This window comes from Orycteropus afer, unplaced genomic scaffold (assembly GCF_000298275.1).
Source record: "Orycteropus afer afer isolate SDZICR_OR568_19922 unplaced genomic scaffold, OryAfe1.0 scaffold00080, whole genome shotgun sequence".
In the NCBI taxonomy this organism is placed as follows: domain Eukaryota; kingdom Metazoa; phylum Chordata; class Mammalia; order Tubulidentata; family Orycteropodidae; genus Orycteropus; species Orycteropus afer.
Genome location: NW_006921667.1, coordinates 7927184 through 7949353, shown reverse-complemented (window position 1 = coordinate 7949353; position 22170 = coordinate 7927184). Strand labels below are relative to the sequence as shown.

General features: G+C 53.3%; 1 protein-coding gene across 1 annotated transcript; it reads right to left on the bottom strand.

The window, feature by feature from the left end:
* Positions 1 to 2619: 2619 nt before the first annotated feature.
* Positions 2620 to 17920, bottom strand: RAI1 (retinoic acid induced 1). Its single transcript, XM_007941492.2, has 3 exons — positions 12332 to 17920; positions 6928 to 7021; positions 2620 to 2756 (listed from the first exon to the last, which is right to left on the bottom strand). Exons 1-3 carry the CDS (start codon positions 17918 to 17920, stop codon positions 2620 to 2622), a joined length of 5820 nt encoding a protein of 1939 aa, XP_007939683.1.
* Positions 17921 to 22170: the final 4250 nt, after the last annotated feature.

Below are 22170 nucleotides of genomic sequence, written 5' to 3'. Positions count from 1 at the left end.
AAGCTCAATAGCATCAGTCAGTACAAGGCCAGGGGCTGACTGTGGAACAGACCATCACCTGCTCATAAGAAGTTTTAATATAAAACTGAAGAAAATTTAAACAAGCCATGAGAGCCAAAGTACAAGCTTTAGTATATCCCACCCAAATTTAGATACCATCTCAAGAACAGATTTGATACATTAAACACTTAATGACTGAAGACAAGCTGTAGGATGACATCAAGGACATCATACATGAGGAAAGCAAACGATCATTAAAAAGACAATGAAGAAAGGAAAAGACCAAAATGGATGTCAGTGTTGACTGAAACTTGCTACTGAATGTAAAGTAGCTAAAGCAAATGGAAGAAATGATGAAGTAAAAGAGCTGAACAAAAGACTTCAGAGGGTGGCTCAAGAAGACAAAGTAAAGTATTATAATGAAATTATAACATGGAGTTAGAAAACCACAAAAGAACAACACACTAGGCATTTCTCAAGCTGAAAGAACTGAGAAAAAATTTAAGCCTCAAGTTGCAATACTGAAGGAATCCATGGGCAAAATATTGAACGATACAGGAAACATCAAAAGAAGATGGAAGGCATATACAGAATCACTGCACCAAAAAGAATTGGTCAAAGTTCAACCATTTTAGGAAGTAGCATATCAAGAACCAAAGGTACTGAAGGAAGAAGTCCAACCTGCACTGAAGGCACTGGCTAAAAACAAGCCTCCAGGAATTGATGGAATGTCAGTTGAAATGTTTCAACAAATGGATGCACTGGAAGCGCTCACTCATTTATGCCAAGAAATTTGGAAGACAGCTACCTGGCCAACCAACCAGAAGAGATCCATATTTGTGCCCATTTCAAGAAAGGTTATCCAACAGAACAATGTCATTACTATCACAAGTAAAATTTTGCTGAAGATAATTAAAAACTGGTTGCAGCAGTATATCGACAGGGTCCTGTAAGAAATTCAAGCTGGATTCAGAAGAGGAAGTGGAATGAGGAATATCATTGCTGATGTCAGATGGATCTTGGCGTAAAGCAGAGAATATCAGAAAGATGTTTACTTGTGTTTTATTGACTAAGCAAAGGCATTTGACTGTGTGTTAATTTCATAACAAATTATAAACAACATTGAGAAGAATGGGAATTCAATTCCAGAACTCTTAATTGTGCTCATACGGGGTCGACCTGTACATACACCAAGAGGCAGTTGTTTGAACAAAAACACGAGCTACTACATGGTTTAAAATCAGGAAGGGTGTGTATCAGGGTTGTATCCTTTTATCATACTAATTCAATCTGTATGCTATAACTGGAGCAAATAATCCTAGAAGCTGGATATGAAGAACACAGAATTAGGGTTGGAGAGACACTCATTAACAACTTGTGATATGTAGATGACACAACTTTGCTTGCTGAAAGTGAACTTGAAGCACTTACTGATGAAAATTGTACACTACAGCCTTCAGTATTGATTATACTTAACCATAAAGAAAACAAAAATCCTCACAACTGGACCAATAAGCAACATCATGATAAATGGAGAAAAGATTGAAATAGTCAAGGATTTCATTTTACTTGGATCCACAATCAACATGCATGGGAGCAGTAGTCAAGAAATCAAATGACATATGGCACTGGGCACATCTGCAAAAACCAAAAACCAAACTCACTGCTGCCGAGTCAGATCCAACTCATAGCGACCCCTCCTTGGGTTTCTGAGGCAGTATCACTACGGAAGTAGATTGCCCAACCTTCCTTCCAAGGAGTGGCTGGCTGGTTTGAACTACCAGCCTTCTGGTTAGCAGTCAAATGCCTTAGGCACTATGCCACCAGAGCTCACTTTAAAGTGTTTAAAAGCAAAGATATCACTTTGAGGACTAAGGTGCACCTGACCCAAACCATGGAGCTTCCAATTGCTTCAAATGCATGTGAAAGCTGTACAATGAATAAAGAAGACTGAAGGAAAAGCCTCTGACTTATGATGTTAGCATAGAATATTGAATATACCATGGACTGCCAGAGGAATGAACAAATTTGTCTTGAAGGAGTACAGCCAGGGTGCTCCTTAGAATCGACAATGGGCAGACTTTGTCTCACATACTTTGGACACTTTATCAAGAGAGACCAGTCCCTGAAGAAGGATATCATGAAGAGACCTTCAATGAAATGGATTTTGATACAGTAGCTGCAACAATGGGTTCAACATAGCAAGGACTGAGAATGGTGCAAAGCCAGGCAGTGTGTCATTCTGTGCTATGAATCAGATCCAACCACAGGGCACCTAACAAAAGGTCCCATTCAGCTGGAAGCTCTGGCCCCCTGGCGCAGCTTTCCAATAAGCCCCACCCCAGACACCACCCCACTCCTGCGAGAGGCCCTGCCTTCATCTCAGGACTAGGCTGGGGTGGCTTCTTGTGGGAGGTGAACATCCACCCTCCCTATACCATCCCCTCCCAGGCATCTTTCCAAGCCCTTCCAAGGAATTCAGGGTTGTCCAGAACCTGCCATACAACGTTCTTTTGGGTAGTGTGTGCCCACCTGCTCCTGCTCAGCTTGTGAACCACCAATCATGAGGCCATGGTGGCAGTGGATCGGAGCTGAGCTGGCATTATGTGTGGTGGGGCACTAGGACTCCTGGTGTGGGCAGAACTCCCTCTGAGAGCTGGGCCTGGGCAGGGGTGGGTGGGTGGGGTAGGACTTGCCATCACCTACCTTATGCTTGGGACATTTCAAAGAAAAGTTCTCTTCAATGAATATGCAACCTGTGACCAAAAAGAAGTTTCTGGGGTTAGGAAAGAGTACCTCATAAAGGGATTGTAGTGTCTGGTCAGGGGGAGAGGGAGGGAGTACCCACTGCTCACCTAGGCTGTTCCCTTCAGAGAGTCAATCAGATCTTGCTTAAAACCCCCCAATCCCAACTTTGGCCCTGTTCTGTGCCAACGGCCCACCCTTGCCCTCAGTCACAGAACAAAGCCCAGGGCCTTGCTCAGGGGCATTTGTTACTACCTCCTATTACATTATACTGATGTATTTATCAACCTGGAGAAGTCAGTCCCAAGGACACCAGTTCAAGGAATACATCCAGCTCCTAGAAGAGGCCATGATCCCCAGTGAGGACTCTATGAATGTTTGTTAAATGACTGGGAAAGAGTCACAAGTCAGGATTCAAATGCCAGCTGTACCTGCCAGTTACTACTTCCCTGAGCTGTGACCTCCACATCTGTAAAATGGATAAGATGCCACTACCTGTATGTCTCTTGTGGGGAGTGTAAGCTACCAGCATGGGTCTGGCACATGGCAGGTGCTCAGGAGTTGGGTGGGAGCTTGTTCCATAGGGGCTCCTGGCCTAGCAGGGGGAGGGCAGCTAAGCAGGGGCAGGAAGAGTAGTAGCAGTGAGGCCTTGGGCCTCAGTGAATCTCAGCATGTGTCTGGTGTCTAGTGGCACTTGCCCACCCTGAAGGATCAAAGATGACAGATAATGCTCTGCCCCTAGTGTCTGCCTGGGACCAAGGTATGAGGATGTCCCAATGAGTCTCACTTTCCTGCCTGCCACCACCTAGGAAGGCCCTGGCTTTTCTTACTGGCACCCCCAGCCCCATTTCAGGTCCCTCTCCCTTTCCAGGCCTTGCCACCACTGTCTTGAACAAACCCACAATGTCTGGGAGCCAGACCCACATATGAGCTGCCTAACCTCTTCCTGGCTCTCTGGTAGCCAGTCAGCGAGGGCTCCAGGCAGAGTCCTTATCTTAGGGTTTGAACCTAGGAACTTGGCCCTAGCTAACAAGGTGACCCCCAGCCTAAATGAAAAGGTTTCAACAGTGCCGTGTTGTAGCTTCTGCAGGTCTGATGAATCGCTGTTTTTCTCCAGAATAGGGCTCTGGATGAGGGTGTAGAAGGTGGCTAGTAGGCCAGGGCAGTGGTGAAGGGAAGAGGTGGCAGCCTGACTCAGACACCCAGTAGGTCCCTGTGGGGCCCTACTTGGTAGGCCTGGATTTTGGGTGGGTGTGATGGCCTTTGGCTCCAATATCTGATCAGCTTGGCCAGCTCTTCTTCAGTTCCCCTTACCTCCAACCTCTCTTGGCTGGCTAGGGTCGCCATCTTCTGGAGCACCCAGGGAGAGGATGGCATTGCTGGCCCACCCTGCACCCTGAAACTTCTCCCTCACTTCTCCATTGCCACACTTACTCCCCCACTTTCTTTGGCTGCAGTCCCTCAGTTTCCCAGTGGTTCCCTTCCATTTCCTCTCACCACTGCTGTGGGCTGTAGAAAGGTAGTGTCTCCTCTCTTTCCCCCTGCAGACACTGGGAAAATCCTCCAGTGACCTCCACCTGCTGGTGGCTAGCAAATCTCTAGAACCTGGCTATGACCATGCCCTGTATGTCCAAAAGGAACCTGTCCCCTGTGTACATTGCAAAAACAGCCCCCAATTCAACCCCTCCAAGCCTTTTGTAATGGAAGTTTCAAGGCCACCTCCTACCCCCTCAATCAGGAAGAGGAGTCTATTTTCTACCACTTGGATCTAGGCTGGTTTTGAGAGTTGCTTTGGCTAATAGAATGCTTTGGGAAGAGCTGCTCTGCCAGTTTCCAGCCTAGGCATAAAAAAGCCTTGTAACTTTGGCGACCTCTGAGCCTCCCTGAGGCCATGAAGATAGGTAGCCTGTGGAGGATGAGTGACCACGTGGTGCAGAGGTGCTACTCCAGCTGAGGCCTCCTCGACTGTCCTGCAACCAGCTGGCCTGACAGGAGACTACAGCCCATGAGTGAGCTTGGTAGTGATAAGCCCACCCTCCCACCATGAGAAACAATAAAGGGTTCCTGTTTAAGACACTCTGCTGGGGCTAAGAAGGACCAGCAGCAAAGTATCAACAGCTAATACACTCTATCTGCACATTCTGCTCTGCCTTGGGCCTGCTCTCTTCTATGGCCTCTCCTTCTTACGATGGTGGCCCCGCATTGAGAAGCTGGACCTCAGGCTTGACACCTCCCTCTCCCTCATCTCTCAAATCAATTCCTGTTAATTCTGTGCCAATGAAGGCTTTGGACTGCATGGCTCTACTGCAGCAGCAACCCAGTCTCTTGCCTGAACTATTGCAGTAGCCCATCAGCTCTTTCTCATACATAGTTCTGATTTTGTCAGCACTTTATCTCTCTAGCCTTGGGGCCCCCTTCCTACTGAAATCTAGTGGCTCTATAGAGATCCTTGTTATATGGGAAGTCCTTCTGGAATCTCATTGGTAACAACAGCTCTGTTGCTAAAGCCTAACGTGTAAGTCCCACCACTACCTAGTCACTGCCCACTCCCTCTAGACCTCAGGGTCTAGCTCAAATTACTAGGGTAGAAGCAAGAGCACTAGATATGGAATAAGAAGGACCTGGAACCATACCCTAGTTATGCCCAGTTTGTGCTGTGTGACCTTGGGTGAGGTGAGCTCTTGCAAAGGAGCAACTAGCAATACTGATGCCTAACATAGGGCAGGGCATGTGAGAGGTGCTAAACTGATCACCACAGGGTGAAGACCACAACCCACGGCAGCTATTGGTTGGTTGTGAGGCCATGTGTCTAATAAAATGACTACATTAAAATCTAGTTTGAGAGTCAGCCGGTAGTTCAGCCCTCCATGGAGCTGTCATCATTCAAAGACTGGTAACGTTCCAGTAGGCAACTTGAGGGGGTGGGGTGCGTGCTGGCCAGGACCAAGCAGGCAGGTGGGAGACAGGGAATGGTCCCCTGGCCAGCAGAGCAGGAGTAGACACGAGGTTGGGAGGAGGGACACTTGGTTTCCAGGCAGTAGGAGGGTCCTACTGGCCTAGAGAGAGTGATGTGGCCTTGGCTTCTCTATCCATGAAACAGGGTCATGAGCATGTCATCCTTCTTTGACCTTTAAGGGAAGGATGTAGGGAGCTGTAGCCCTTGCCTCATCCCAGTTCTCTGTCCACATCTATGTAGCTCACCTGGTGGCGGAAGGAGCGAGCATGGGAGGGAGACACAGGACATGTGGGCTGAGGTTGCATTTCTTGGGCCCTGAACATGAACAAAGCCTTGTGTGTTCATTATTTCACCCCCTGCTTCAAACAGCTCCAAAAAGAAGAGATTATTATAATCCTCATTTTACAGATGAAGAAACTGCGTGTTTGCCAAAGGCCACACAGTAAGAATGTCACAAGGGACTGAATTCATGCAAAAACTGTTCTAAAACCCCCTAAGTATGCTATTATGAATGACTAAAATGCTACCATAAGCAATTTCTTCCTCTGGATGTAGTAAGAATGGTCTTTGAGTCTCAGTTTCCCTACCCAGGTGATGAGTGTTGAGGCTCTCAGATCTCTCTGGCCCTTACGGTCTGTCATTCTGCATGCCTGGCAACAGTAGGTGCTCAGTAAATGAGAGTAGAGAATTGGGGAGATGCTGCAGGGGAGTCTGGTCCTATTTCCAGACACCATCACCCTGCTTAAAACATTCTGTAAGTATTCTCCATCATCAACTAATGATTTGGACTGTCTCTGTTTTGACTCTCATCTCCTCCTACCTCATTCTGTTTCTGTTGTCCCTTCCCTTTTTCTCTACCCTGAGCCTCCCTCCTATTCATCTTTGAAAGGCCCAGTCCTACTATGTCTTCCTCTCCAAGGCTTGAGATCCTCCCCATCCCTTGGCAATGACAGCTTCTCGAACAGCTCTTAATTTTATAATGTATGCCTATTTCCCCAATCAGACTGGACCTTCTTCAGACAGGGGTCTGGGGACTGACTTATCTTCATGTTCCAGCATTACCCACCACAGGCTCATACAGAGAGAAGGCAAGGAGATATAGAACCTCTGGGTAGGAGAGAAGGGAAGCCCAGGGACCACATGGGGCCTAGGTTCAAGGAGCTATGCTCCTGGACTGCCCAAACAAGCCTCCAGGGCCTTTCCTGCCTCTGCAGGTTGGCTCTTACCGGCATCGCTGGCACACGGGTAATGATAGGTATGGATGCATCCTTTGTGGCAGCATCCAATGGTGGCTCCAGCTTCTTGGCAGCTGGAACATGTCTGGTGAATAGAGAGAAGCAGGTGAGTCTCTGCTGAAGAGCCCAGCCCGCAAACTTTAATACAGGCCCCCAGTCTCTGCCTCCACCTGCTGAAATGGTCCCAAGGACTGACTGGAGGTGGCTCAGGATTAGAGTGCAAATGCCTACCAGGCTTGATTTTTTGGCAGCCCCTGGGCTGGTGTTATGGGTGTGGGGGCTTTCAGGGTTGGGAAATGACCACTTGGTAGATAAGCATTATCTTGGCATCACACAGATCTGGGTTCAAATCCCAACTTTGTCCTTCTGTGCCACATGATGTTGGATGAGTGACTCAAACTTCTCTGTGCCTCACTCAGTTCCTCATCTGTCAAGATGGGGAGGTGCTTCCCTGATGGGGTGCTTGTGAAGATTCAGTGACAATCTGCATACTCAGTCAATGAGAAAAACTCAACAATGCTAGTTACCACTACCAGGTACCAGCCAGTGTCTGAATGCTTCTGGGTGCTGGGTCCCAGGTAAGTCCTGTGTGTGTGTCCTCATCCCCCTAACAGCCTTCAAGGTGGGCAACTTTCACTCACTTCACTTTAGATGGTGCAACTGAGGCTCCCATGCCCAAGTGATGCAATCAGCATGGTTTTCTCCCTTTAAGACAGCAGACTGCATTCTGGGCTAGGAGTCACTGACCGACCCCAGGACAAGTCAGCCACCTATTCAGGACTCAAGTTTCACCTTTGAAAAGGAGATAAGGAAGCCAGTCTCCCTAGATGTTGAGTTCATGTAAATGTTGGCCACCTAGCCTGGTGCCCAGCCCATGCTAGGTCTCCAAATGTGGGTCCCCTGAGCTTGAAGCCCTACTATGCCTGGGCCAGCTGCCTAGAGGACAAGATAGCAATGCCAAGAAAGCTCTTGGAGGAATGAGGCAAAACTGGAGGTCCAGGTAGGGACAAGGAAGACTCCAGAATCATAGCCCCTTACTGTATGGACAGAAGCTACAAGGAGCTGGAGGGAAGCCTTCTATTCATCCAGCAGGTAAGTGACTGTGGTGACAGGGTCCAGGCTCAGATGCTAAGCTGCTGAAACAACACTAGCTCACTTCGTGCCAGGCACAACTGGAAGTCTCATCCTCTTAACCTTATGAAGATGTTTTTGTTCTTTTACTAAGTTTACCAGCAAGGAAACAATGGCTCAGAAAGGTTAAGCAACACATATTGTGAGCAGCAGGGTTGGACTCAGGATCGCATGCTTGCAACCATACCTTGTACTGTGATGTGCAAATACAGGGCTCCATCCAAGGACCCAGGACTGAGGGGGAACCCCCACAAAACAGCTGGGGGAGGACAAAACCAAAAACACCCCCACCAAAAAAACAAACAAAACTAACCAACCCAAACTCACTGCTATCAAGTGGATTCTGACTCATAGTGACCCCCACTGGGTTTCTGAGGCAGTAAACCTTTACAGAAGTAGATTGCCCCATCTTCCTTTCGCAGAGCCACTGGTGGGTTTGAACCGCCAATCTTCAGAGTCAAATGCCTTAGGCACTGCACCACTAGAGCTTCTTCCAAAAATACCCTAGGGGTGAGAAATCCTATTTTACCCCTCCCTGGCCTAGCCCAAGAATGCCCTCTCTGGTGCCCAGAGCTGAGAGTAGCGAAGTGCAGGATGGGAGGTGGGGAACATTCTGTATCAAGCTTTCACATGATATCTCTGACTGAGCAATTTCCCTTTGGGCAGGGTTGGGCCGCCTGGGAACAAACATACCCCCCCGGGGGTTCCTGACTCACAGAGAGGTGATGAAATAGAAGTGGGGCCCAGACCAGGCCCAAGTCTCCTGTCTGAAAATGGTCCTTGGATGTTTAGAGAGTAACAGTGGGTGCTGCTCTGGCTGACTGGGGGTTGAGACTTCTTTCCTGTATACAGGTCCCTCAACAATCTGTTAGGCAGGCACATGCATGCTGCCCATTTTAGAAATAAGGAAACTGAGGGAAGGGAGATGGATGTGTCAGGACCTCCTGACCCCAGCACCACTCTCCCTGCTACAACAGGGCTCCAGCTGAAGGAGGCAAGAGCTCCAAACTGGGGCCTCTTCACCCTAAAGCTTCTGAAGGGTCAGACACCACCTGGAGGGGAGACAGGAGCACCTGAGTCAGTCTTGGAGGATATACTCTGGGAAATGGAAGTTCCAGGAGGTGGGTGTAGTAGGGCTCAGAAAAAGCAGGTTTTATAGGATTTTTCAAGAGATGGCTGGAAGACATTGAGGGAAAAGGGGTGTCCTTAAGATTCCTCACAGAAGTTCTGTCCCTCCAGAGAGCAAATATTAACAAAACAAAAAACCCAACCCAAACTCACCACCCATTGAGTTGGATTCAACTTACAGTGAGTGACTCCTCCTTGGGTTTCCAAGGCAATATCACTGCAAAGTAGATTGCCCAATCTTCCCTTTGCAGGAGTGGCTCCTGGGTCTGAACCACCAGCCTTCTAGTTAGCAGTCAAATGCCTTAGGCACTATGTCTGGTTCATCAGAGCTCCTAAACTCACTGCCAACGAGTTGTTTCTGACTCACAGTGACCCCTCCTTGAGTTTCTGAGGTGGTATCTCTACGGAAATAGATTGACCAATCTTCCTTTCTGAGGAATGGCTGGTGGGTTTGAACCACCAGCCTACTGGTTAGCAGTCAAATACCTTAGGCACTATACCACCAGAGCTCCCAAGAACAAAGCTGAGGCCAAAAGACCAGCAAGTATGATAGGGTGGGGACCAGCCTCCTCCCAGAGCCACTGTGGGTACCAGGCAGGTCAGAGAGGCCCCACCTGACCCTGCAGCCCTACCAGTGGGACCAGCATGTATAGGAGGGGCTTCCAAAGCCAAGGGCCTTGCCTGAATCACACCCCAGGCCCTCAGTAGAGCTGGGATTGGAACAGGGGCTGTGTGTGATATTGCTGCCACTGGGCTGCCAAGGCAGGAGGGGACCTTGGTGGAGACAGAAGGCACTGGAGGACAGGTAGATTGAATGGTGGCTCTAAGTAGCCTCTCCTCTGAGAATGGAAGGTGCAGCCAGCAGCCCTAGGAAGCTTATCTCTCCCTTGGTGTGACGATGTGTGGGAACATGCTAATGAACTCATCCAGGCTCTGGGAGGGTGACCTTGCACTCACCCTCGCTGGCAGGGAGGCCCTTAGGCTCTTCCTGAGCTGCCCCAGAGGCATTCTGTCCAGAGGCAGGGAGCTGCCACACTGGCAAACACCTGAGGTCTGTCTTCTCTGTTCTGACCTTTCTGGAGATGCCCTGGTGGAGAGAGGCTGTCAGGCCATTTTTGAAGCATACACAGGGGGCAGAGCTCAGTACTTAATAGTCATGTGATGTGCTGCACCAGATTCTGGTGCCAGCCAGAGTGGAGGGACCCTGAGCTGCAGAAGCAGGAGCTGTGCCTGGGGGTGCTACTCTATGCCTGTACCCCACCCCCCAGGCCAGGCTGTGCTGGGACTCGAGAATGGGTGTGGGTGTGAGCGAGTGTCAGGGGGTAGGGGTGTTGAGATTGGCCCAGGCAAGCAGTGCAGGCAGGAGGAGCCTGAGCAATGAGTTGTGGAATAGACTGGAGATGAGGACATGTAGTTAGCATGAAGACAGCACTTTTGAGAGGTGGGCTGTGAACAGCTATAGGGTAGTCAGCTGGGACCAGGAGCTGAGGGTTATATTTTAATGACTGGAGACTGGAGCCTATTTGAAGGTGGCTGGAAAGGAGCCAGCAATGAGAAAAAGCATCGAGAAAGAAAGAGAACCAGGCCTGTAGGGCTATCCTGGTGGGCCAGGAGGAAAGGCCCAAAAAGAATCTCTTAATATCCTCAGGGGACTGGGAGTACAGGCTGTGGGAGGCTGATTCCCACACCAATAGGGTAGTCAACACATGCTCCTCTGGGGGGTGGTTTTGCCAGGTGAGGCCAAACCACCCAGGGCAGAGGTGTGGGTGGGAAGCAGCTGGAGGATGGTGAATGGAACAGCGTGGAGGTAGTCATCCTGGAGCAGGAGGCTTGGGGCCTGGGAGGGCAGGTGGGGACTGTGGAAGCAGGAGGGAACTAGTGGGTGGGCTGGGGCAGCTCCCTTCAGGCACCGAGTTCTTCAGATGCAGGCAACCAGGGGTCTGGGCCTTGGGCAAGCTTCCTCAGGGCTGAGCCAGCCCTGAAACCCCCCACTTCTCCTCCTCCCATCAGAACTGTTCCTTGTACCTGACCCTCTACTCAGGAGCAGGGTACCTCAGAAGGGCAGTCTTCACAAAAACCCTGGATGGGGGAGGAAGGGGTGGCAACACGGTGGACCTGAATGGGGGGTCAGGGTTGGCAGGAGCAGGGCCCAGGGATAGAGTGATGACCCTCCCCATCCATGGACCCCTAGGCCCCTCAAGCTAACAAGAGGCAGCCATGTGGGGGTAAAGAGAGATCTTTGGTGGTTCCTCTGAGCTACTGTAAACTTCATCTGCAAAAGGGTCCATGCTCCCTTCCTCGGCAGGGGGCCATGGAGAATGCTGACAGTCTGCCAGTGACTAAAGCAGTAGTAACACTACTCATAACAATAATGCTCCTGTTGCTACTATGACCAGAGATCTTGGTATCCAACAATCATAAGTCACTAAATATGCACCAGGCACTGCTCTAAAGACTTCACAGGGATTCATTCTTTAATCTTCACAACCCCTCCATGGCAGGTGTGATTATCCTCCCTCCAGAGATGAGGAAATGAAGGCACAGAGAGGCTGAGTAATAAGCCCCAAGGCACACAGTAAGCAAGGGGACTGTGTTGGGATTTGAACCTGAGACACCAGCTCAAGCCCTTGTTTGTACAGCCTTAGAAAAGAGTTTCCCTGTTTTCAGGGCTCCCCTGCTGTGGGTCGTCTGGTCTTGGGGGCAGGAAGGGCCCTGTCATCAGGGACACGTCCCAACCGTGTGCTACTGCCAGGGTTCTTCTAAATGCCCAACTCCATTTAAAGATGAAGAGCTGGTAATGCAGACAACTTGCTTTTGAGGGCTAGCCTTTGAGGTGCCTTGTGGTCTGTTCTGGTCCCCTCAGAAGGGGAGACCAGTGGGCTCTGGGTGGACTGGAGCCGGAAGGTTCAGGTGAATGTGGGCTGGGCAGGAAGCATGGTCAGGCTGGACAGTGGGATAGAAATGGGCAGGTATGTGCTGCTTCAACCTGCAAGCACTTCCAGTACCTGGGCCCCCCAGATGTTGCTCCAAGTCTGCAAACATTAATGTATGGTGTGGACATGTCTGAGAGATGAGGGACTCCCAGCCTTGTCCTTCAGAACCCCAGCTTCCCACTTTGGATGGGCTTACTTCTTACCATGTCCACAGCCACCTTCATGGCCTCCTGTAGCCCAAAAAGCTTCCCGGCCACCAGGTAGACCCCGCCCGTCCACACGGCACAGGCCTCATGCACCCAGTGCTCCTGGGTGCCCCCACCAGGCTCCGCTGGATCTTCCTTGCTGCACTCATGCTTGCGACTTTTGTCGGCTGTGGCTGCCTCCTCACCACCGTCTCCCTGGCCATCACAGCAGTAGCAACTCTGTAGCCGCCTCGACAGACCCCGGGCACTGGTGCGCAGTGAACCCTGCTTGGCTAGGTCAGCTGGCCCGTCAGGCCTGAGGAGCTTCCCGGTGGTGGTGGTGGTGGTGGTGGTGGCGGCAGCTGCACATTCAAAGCCTCTGAGTGTTCTCTCTAGGGGCAAGGAGGCCTCCTCGAAGGTGCCCTCTACCCGCACCTTCTCCTTGAGTTTTGGCTTCTTTTTGGGGAGGCAGTGTTCAGGGTAGTAGGGACCACAGAGGTCCCCGAGGTCCTTGAAGTTGGCTGGGTTTTGGCAGAGGCAGCAAACAAGGCAAGAGGTACTAAGGGCCTTGGAGACCACGGGCCCCAGGTGCATGGTGGAAGAGAGGGGCAGGGAGGGCCGTGGTTGCAGGACAGAGCCTCCAGGGAGTGTGGCTAGGGAGGCCCCAGCCACGTCCAAGGAGAAGGAGGATGAGGAGGAAGAAGAGGAAGTGGAGGAGGAAGGCTTCCTGTGGGGCTTGGGCTCATCCCCAGGAGAGTTGACAACAGTGCATACGGTGGTGAACGCATCTCGCTTCTCCACCCGAACATAGGGGGAGAAGGCTGGGATCCGGTTATCAGCTCGAAGCCGTTTGCAGGAGGAAATGTACTTGAGGCGGATTTCAGGTTCTGCAGGATCCAGGGGCAGCACTTGCTGCTGCTGCCGCCGCCGTTTGGCACGCCCCTTACAGGGTGAGGAGCTGCTATTCTTAGCCCGGCCCCGCGTGAGCCGCTTCCGCTTGGAATAGCTGCTATAGTTGATGTGGCCTGGCTGCTTCTGTGCCCTGGTCTGGGGCTGGCAGGGTGGACCCTCAGGGGACTGGGAGTACAGGACCAGCTCCTCCATCTTTGGCTTTTTGCCTCTACCAGAGATGTCCTCATCACCCCCCTGTGTGTTACTGGCCCTGTCTCGGGGGGTTGAGAGCAGAGCTGGGCCCAAGTTGGGACGTTTATCCAGAGGGCCTTTGGAGAGTCCGAGGGCTCCAGCCCTGCCCTTCCTGCTTCTCTTCTTAGGTGCCAGGGTGGTCCCTCCAGGTGGCAGGGCCTCTGGGGATGTACAGGTCTCAGTTTTGAAATAGTCGGTTGAGGACAGTTTCTTACTGTTCATCATAAGTTTGCCTTTTAAGGATCTGTTGTTTGGATTTCTGCATAATGGGTCAGCCCCCAGAGCTGCTGGGAGCTTCTGTCCCACACCTACGGTTAACAGTCCTTCCTCTGCCCCTGCAGGGCTGCCTCCTGTACTTTTCAGCCCTCGCTCCTTCTCGGTAAGAGTTGGGCTCAGGGGGTCAGCAGGTGTGGTCCCAGGTGCCACTTTGCATGCAAACTTCTTGAGGCTGGGAGAGGTGATCTTCTGCACGATGGCTTCCAGCTTCAGGCCCCGGCCCTTGCGAGGGGGCAGCACCTTGGTTTTCATGGCCCCTTGGAAGGAGGCTCTTGAAGCCATCTTGATGCAGACACTGGGGGCTTCTGGGGGCGGGGGCTTTGCAGGGGGCTCACTACCACTGCCCTTGGCTAGCTTGGCTTTCTTGGGAGAAGACAACCTCTTGAAGAGGGTCAGGGTGCCCTCGGACTTCTCCTCCTGGGCATCCCCACTGCAGCTGCTGCCGGTGCTACCACTGCTCCGTAACACCAAGTTGCGCTTCTTGGTGGGAATGGGTGCCATGAAGGAGGCTTTCCGCTTGAGCGCATGCAGGGGCCGCTCAGATGACTTACTGATGCTCCCTCCAGGCTTGGGGATCCGTGCCCTCTGGGCCACCCTGCCCTCCTTCTGGGGGCCGCTGGAGGCCTTGAAGGGTGCAGGCAGATGGTTGGTGAGGAGCTTCTTGGTGGTACGGCAGTTGGGCAGCCGGCTCTCTGCTGGCCGCCTCCGCTTGGCATGGAAGGCCTCCTGGGTTCTGGTGCGGGACCGGAGGATCATAGAGCGCTGGTCCTTGCCTGGGGTGCCGGGTGAGTCTGGCTCCTTGGTCTTGGAGCCCATGGGGGTGCTGTCAGAGGCCACAGGCAAGGCAGCAGGGTTACTAGGGCTGGACGCGGCCTTGGGCGAGGGCTTCCCCACCCGTTTGCCTGATTTGAAGGCTGAGCGTTGCTTGCCCCCAAGCCGGTCTGGAGGTGCAGGGGTGGTAGGCAGGCCTGGGGGACCAGGGGTGCGGGGCTCACTCAGGGCTGTGAAGGAACGTGTGCACATCCTGGGGAGCCCTTCCAAGGTGCCCCGGCCCGGGGCCCCTGCCCCTTCCATCTGCCCCTGGGGAGGTCCTGCACAGGACTCAGGGAGCAAGAGGTCTTTGGGCAGCGCTGGTGCCCTGCATGGAGAGTCCTCAGCCTCAGGCAGCCCACGGTGCACCCGCCGACTCCGCAAGCTTTTGCCCCGTGGCACAGGCTCTTTCTTGGCAATGGGGGTCTCGGGCACAGCAGGCTTGTTGAGCTTTGGGGCCAGTGAGGCATCTGAGGTGGTGGTATCCCCTGGTGCCTGCTCACCATCAGGCCCTTCCTCACCTGGCTTCATGTGGGACATGGAGGCCTCGAACCAGCTCTGGACTTTGGACTCAGCGCCCACAGTGGGGCCCAGCAGGATGACAGAATCCCCAGACAGGTGGCAGGGTGAGCCCCAGCCGGACTTTGAGTCTAGCGCCTCTTCTACCTCCTCCTTGGTGCAGGGCAGTGGGGCTTTAGGGGATAGTGGGTCCTGCAGGCTGGGCCTGTGTTCGGGGCTGCCCAAGAGCTCACAAAGAGAGGAGTACTCCTCCTCAGCCTCTAAATCCTCCTTCCTGCTGGCGGGTGGCAACAGTGGGAGGTCCCCAAAGTCAGTGGCAGCACAGCAATGCTGGCTCTCCTCCAGCCACCCGTCCGCCTTGCCTACCTCATGGCACTGCAGCAGCCCCCCAGCCTCTTCCTTCACCCCGCTTGCCTCTTCCTGCTTGAAGTCTCCAGGAACGGCTGCCTTCTCCCCTGTGGGCTCTTCCCCTTGGAAGCTGAGGCAGGCTGGTGCCTCCTGGACACCCTCTTTGGTGACACCCTCTGAGGCCTTCCCGCCAGGCTCTAGGCCCTTGTTGAGCTCGCCTGGGTGCAGTCCCCACCGGGGGCAGGCATCACCCAGGTTCTCCTCAGGCCAGGCGAAGGGGTTGGTGCCATCTGCTGAGCCAGTAGTGGCTGTGTCTGGGAAGCAGTCAAAGGCTGCTGAGGCAGGGTCTGCAGGAGCTGCCCCAAGTGGGGCCTTGGTACCAAAGGAGAGGGGCCCAGTCGTCTTTTTGGGGTTGGGGGAGGCAAAGCCCATGGAGGGGTCCTCAAACAGCCCTGGACTGAAGTCCTTGGTGTTGCTGCCCTTGTCCAACTGCAAGGGGTCGGGCAGGGCCTCTGGTTCCCCTGGCCGTGGCCACATACTCTTGGCCCCAGGGTCCAGGCAGGCGCTGTGGTTCTCCAGAGAAAAGGGTGTCTTGCTGGCATCCTTGGCCAGACTGGGCCCCTCAGCCCAGGCCTTATCGGCCTTCTCACCCATGGCCTCCTGTAGCCCCAGGATCTCAGAGGCCAAATCCTCCTGAGCCAGGGCACTGAGCAGCAGCCGTGGGCAGTCACGCTCACCTGCCACGAATTTAGAGAAGCTGTCTAGTGGCAGGCTGCTATGCAGGCTCTGAAAAGAGTCATCAGACTTGGTAGACATATCATCTGGTGAGGTCACGGAGCAGGTGGACACTGACTCAGGCTTGGCCTTGGAGTTGCTGTTTACCCTGGCAGGGCTGCCACGGGCCTGGTTGCAGTAGAGGAAGCTGCGATCCAGAGGGTCCTCGGAGCCACTGAGATAGTCAGCCTCTGGGGGCTCAGCGTGGATGGACTGTGGGGTACTGCTCAGGGGCTCTGACAGTGGTGTGCCCACCGGCTCAGCCAAGTAACTGCTGCCTTCAGGGCTGCAGTGCTGGCTCTTGAGCTGCTCTGGGGTCCTGGATACGAGGGTCTTGACTCCCTTCTTCTGTGGCACAGTGGCCTTGGAGAGTAGCAGCTGCTGCACGGTGTTAGAGATGTTCTCCACCTGTGAGGTCAGGGCTGTGAGGCTCTGCAGGCTGAGGTCTGACAGCAGGCTCTCAGGAAGCTTGTCCTTCTGCAGGGGCTTACAGTTGCCAGCCTGGGGGTCCACAGAATTGGTGGCATCTGTTGGGGAGGGGTTGAGCAGGGGCATGAAGTGGCTGTGGTCAGTGATACCAGTGGGGAAAGCCCCGGTGCTGAGTGGCTGCTGGTTGTAGGGAAAGTTCTCCAGGTTTGGCATCAGTGGCGATGGGGTAGAGCTGTAGGAAGGGGAGCGGCCCACCGAGCGTGCAGGTGAGTGGCTGGAGCTGGGACTGAAGGTCTGGTAGTACTGCTCTGGAGTTCGAACAGCTGCATCTGGCTGGCAGTAGCCCTGACTTTGCTGCCCATAGTGTTGGTACTTGGTGAGGTTTTGGTAATGGAGGGTTTCTTGGGCATGGTGCCGGCTCTGAAGGGCTTGTTGTTGCTGCTGCTTCTGCTGGTCATAGCTGAGGCGGCCAGATGGGTAGGCATGAAGGGTCTGGATCCGCTGCCCTGGGGCCAGGCTGACGTTGGCTGTCAGGGGTCTGTCATGGGATGGGGCAGACGGTGCTGTGCAACTCTTGTAGGAGTGAGCCCCCTGCCCACCACCCTGGACAGATGGGGAGTAGGTGGAGGAGGCAGGGAAGGACTGTGAATGCTGGGGAAAGTGGCTGCTCTGGGGGAAGGGCAGTGGTGAGGCGATGTCGTTCTGCAGCTTCTGCCTCTGGAGTTTGGGGTACACCAGGGGCTGCTGAGGCTGTGGCAACTGTTGCAGCTGCTGCTGCTGTTGCTGCATGTGGAGGGAGTGAGTCCGAAAGGGCAGCTGGGTGCCCTGTTCCGGGTACTGCCTGCTGGGGGGTACTGCTGTCTTTTTCATTAAGCTCTCATCATACTTGCCCATACTCCCCGGCAGGGGCTGTGGCTGTGGAGGTGGTGGCTGTGGAGCCCCCCAGGCCTGCAGGCTTTCTTCCCCACCCGAGTAGCGGCCTGGGTATGAGCTGTTGTCCTGCACACTGTAGCTGGGGAAAGCTGGCCGCCCCTGCAGAGCCTGCTGCGAGGGCAGGGCTTTGCTGCCTCGGTGGTACTTCTCAGCCACCACTGAGGCTGCTGAGCTTGCGGGTGTACCCGCACCGCCCTCGTAGCCTGGATAAGGCTGCTGGTTATAATAATCCTTGGTGAGCAGCCGCTGCCGATCACAGCTCAGCCCGGCCTGACTCGACTGCCTGTAATTCTCCAGGCGTGATGTCTCTTGTGAGGTCTGCTGGTAGTTCTGCTGTTTGCCATGGAAACCACACCTTTCTCGAAAAGACTGCATGACTCGGGCTGGTTATCTGTGAAAAGAAAGCAGGAGGTGGAGGGGTGGGGAGGGAGAGAGAGAGATTGGATTCAGATGGGCCACCTCCTCCTGCCCCAGAAGTCAACCCCCCCACCCAGTCCTCCCAGCTTGAAACAGCTCTGCTCAGTTGCCCTGCCTGAGCCTCCCACCAGCTGTGCACATATTGACAACTTGTGTGTCAGGGAGGCGGTGCTGTAATTCCCACTCCCACATCCCCTGCACTGAGCCTTGCCAAGGACAGCCACCAACACGGAGGTGCAAACCAGCAGCACAGTGCAGGGCCACCACCTACCTACAGGTCCCCAGGGCAGCTGCCACCCCCAACCCCTGGCAAGCTCCTCCCTCTCTAGCCCCTCCTACTACCCCACCCCTGCACTGGTGCTCCAAAGCATTAGTAGAGCAATTCCAGCTCTCCTGTCCCTAAGGGGCCTGCTGGATCCTGTCATCTAGGCCCCGTGCTCTAGCCTTTAAGTATGACTTGCCACAAGAGGCCAAGGGGGGTTTGCCTGTGACCCGGGGAGAAGCAGAGCCCTGCCACATTTTTGGGAACACAAGCATGCACACACACATACACATGCACCCATGCACACTCATACCAGCACACATGTGCACCCATGCACACACATGCTCATGTAGGCACACTCACACTAGCACATAAGTACACTCATGCTCACACTGGCAAACACATACATGAACACATGAAAGCTCATATAGGCAGATAAGCACACTCAAGGCACATGTGCACACACATGCACACTAACACAGGCCACACACACCCCTCCTCCATCACTGTCATGCCATCTGGAATCTATCTGTTCCTTCTCACAGACAATTAGGGGCCCTGAGCCACTGTAGGCACACATAGTGCCTGCTTCAACTCCCAGAGATGCAGGGTGGGGACACCTGCCTGTTTTTGATATTGTAGATGCAGAAATACATTACATGGCCTGAAGTGAGGGTACACATACTAATGGGGGGAGGCACACACACGACATGGTCCCTTGGCTGTGGCTCTTCCTGTGCACATGTGTGAAGCTGTACTCCCTCCTGGGCCCTTGGTTCTCTGCTCTTCCCGTCTCCACAGGGTCAGAGCTAGGACAAACACGGCCCCCCATCCATCTGGTTATGATTCTAGGGGTCGGGGTTGGGTGGGGTTGAGCTGGCTGAAGCAGGATTCTGGGTCAGGAAATGACCGGGGTGGGGTGGGGGTGGGGGCTTTTCAGAGCAGAGCAACTGGGTTCACTAGACAGGCAGAAGGTTCTCAAGCTGACAGGCCAGACTGGCCACCCCAGAAAACACTCAAGACAGCGTGGGGAGGGAGAGGAGGAATGTGCTGGGCGCTGGACCAGGGATCTTGTTGAGGGTCTAGCAGTTGTTGGCAGAGTCCCAGAGGGCTGGCTCTGGGATTTACCCTTGATAATGTTGGCCACACAGTCGGGAGGCAAGAAAAACTGGGCCCAAGAGAGGGCAGGGACTTTCCAGCTCTCATTCCTAAAGGCTGAAAGAGGAAGAGGTGGGCTGCCTTAGGCTGTAGAAGAGAAGAGAGTTCTACAAAGGTCAGAAAGGAATAAAAGAGGGAGGCACAGATAAAGAGTATGAGACAGAGATCTGAGAAACATAAAGAGAGATGAAACAGGGATGGAGGCTCGCCCTACTTCCTGTGGCCCAGACCCCACCACAGACCCCTGGCTTAGTTCAGGGTCTGGGGGCTGGCCCAGGGAAGGTTACAAAGGAGGAGCCCAACCCAGGATAAGGCCAGGATAGCTAGTCAGGAGCCCTTTTAGCACAGCCAGGGCCCACCCTCTCTGTCCCAGAGTCAGCTAGTCCTGGCTTGGGGATGGAGGTGCTGTAGACTGTGATGGGGTGGGGGGAAGATGTGTGACAAGGGAGGTGCCTGCAATATGGAGAACTAATATTCCACAGGGAGAGTCCCCTGCCTGCTAGCCTGTCACCCAGCCTCCCCTCACCCCCCTCCCAGATTTATCACAGGCATTACTCTGACAAGAAGTGCTGTCCCCTTGACCTACTTCAGTCCCATCCCTGGCAGCTTAGATGAAACACAACAGGAGGTACCTGCCACAATGTGCTGGTCCAGAGGGGCCAGGTTAGCTTTGGTTTTGGCCTGACAGCTCCCTGCCAGGTAGACAGCCCTGCACCTCCTCACCCTATTCCCTCAGAGCAGGTGATTCTCACCTTGCCACCTTACTGTGGAAAGGCTGCAAGCCAGTGGGGATGCCCTAAGCTCAGGGAGGCCTGCTGCAGGGTCCAAAGCAGGCCTAGCCCCTGCCACACCCAGTCTGTATTTATGAGCCCAGAACTCAAAGACCCAGGGCAGCGCTGAAGGCTGTGCCTTGTATATCTGCACAAATTACATTTCGGCTTTTATTAGTCCCAGATCGCTCTCATTTCCTGCTGAGTGTCCTGTGGATATCATTAACATTTCTAGGGCTTTTTTTTTTCACATTCTCCAAAATGCATTACCAGAAACATTATTTAAGGGGGGGGGGGGGCTGGAGAAAGAGAGAGACAGAGCGCGCGAGCGCTATTAAGCATCCCACCCGCCCCCCAAGCCTGCTCCATCCACAGCTCCCCCTTGTTTAATCAGTCCAACTGCTGCGTATTTTCACTTAGCCAAGCTGTATTACAGCCGGCTTCCCAATACACACTAGCAGCTGGATGCAGTGTGAGCATCTATCTCTAAGAAAAGACAGTTCAATTAAAACACGAGAAGCCCAGTGCCTGATGGAGAATGCAGGCAAAAATGGTCACCCCCAACACCACCCTCCACGCTAGAGGGGGATGGGGTGGGAACAAAGACAGGGCTTCAAAGGACCACCAGCTCTGCCTTGAAAAAACAGGGCTTTGCCTCTTTAAGAGCAGCCTAGGGCCTGCTGGGGCTCTGTTGTTATTAATTATTATGATTATGATTACTTTTCAAGAGCACTGAGAAAGGACAAGAGGGGAGAAGAGGCAGGCAATGGAACTGGGAGGAAGGGCAGAAAGAGGCCCTCTTGGCAGAGATATGGGGACCTTCGAACTGGGGAAGGGAAGAGGCAGCTAGAATGGTCTGGTTGTGGGTATGGCCTTTAGCTTAGCTGGAGGGATAAGAGGCGAGTGGGATCACCTCCCCCATTCACTCACTGGGCTCCTTCTAGTACAGCTAAACTCCTCCTGTCCTGAGATTCATCACACGCTACCACCTATCCCTTCTCCCAAGTCCTCCACCTGCCTCTTCTCCCTTATAGTTGGTGGAGGCCTTACCTCACAGGCTAGTCTCTAAAGTTCTTGCCAAACAGAAAGAAGGAGGGAGGGAAGGGAGGGAAGGAGGGAAGGAAGGAAGGATCCTCTACACACCAGACCCTCAAATACTTCACTCTTAGGACAACTCCAGGACCTTGGTCTTCCCATGCCCATTTTACAGAGAGGGTAAGTGAGGCTCAGATAGGACATCACAAAGCTGGGTTCCACAGCAGGGGGTCTCACCACTTCCAATGCCATGAAATAATAGTATTGGGGTGGGGGTGGGGGGACCAGAGAGTGGTAGCATGAGAGTCCAGCCACCAGACATCATCCAGTACAAGGCCAGGGCCCTCCAAGAACTTCAGCAATGGGGTAAACTTAAGGGCACAAGTCCTTTTAGACAAAGGCCCCAGGTTCAACCCTCCTTCCTGAGGCATCACAGGACCTGAAAGGGGTGGTTTCTACACTCCTTGCTACAATTGTCCTGCCCATTTTACTTATGAAGAAACTGAGGTTCAGAGAGGTGATGTGACCTGCTCAGAACCACAGGGCTGAGTGGACTCACAGTGCAATTTATCCCCATGGATGTCGATGCAGCTACAGCCAGACCAAAGGACCCCCTCATGGACCCCACCTCAAGATTTTCTATTTTGGAAAAACAATGGCAAGAAGAAGGTACTGCTAGGGCCAGGGGGTGCATGCTCCAATTCGTTTCTAGACTCCCTTTTGCACCTCTCCCTACTGTAAAGTAGGGGACTAGTTCCTGCAATCTGTGAGGCTCTGAAAGCTGGATCAGTCTCCCACTTGTATCCTTACCTCACTCTCACCTTCAAGCAACCAGATCCACTTTAGGGAGGCCCTTAATGGGCAACAGTGGTCACTGGCCACCTGCTATCACCATTGTAACTACTGTTCCATATACAGCCTCAGAGGTCAGTAGGTCCACAGCACCTTCCTCCCCCAGGGTAGGCCTCTAACCTGACCCATTC

Bases quoted from the DNA above. Each gene is read 5' to 3' on its own strand.
- RAI1 (XM_007941492.2), bottom strand. From the start codon at position 17,920: ATGCAGTCTTTTCGAGAAAGGTGTGGTTTCCATGGCAAACAGCAGAAC. The intron at 7,022-12,331 runs GTAAGAAGTAAG...TCTATTCACCAG, and splicing joins TGAAGGTGGCTGTGGACATG to ACATGTTCCAGCTGCCAAGA. The intron at 2,757-6,927 runs GTAAGAGCCAAC...TTTTGGTCACAG, and splicing joins CCCGTGTGCCAGCGATGCCG to GTTGCATATTCATTGAAGAG.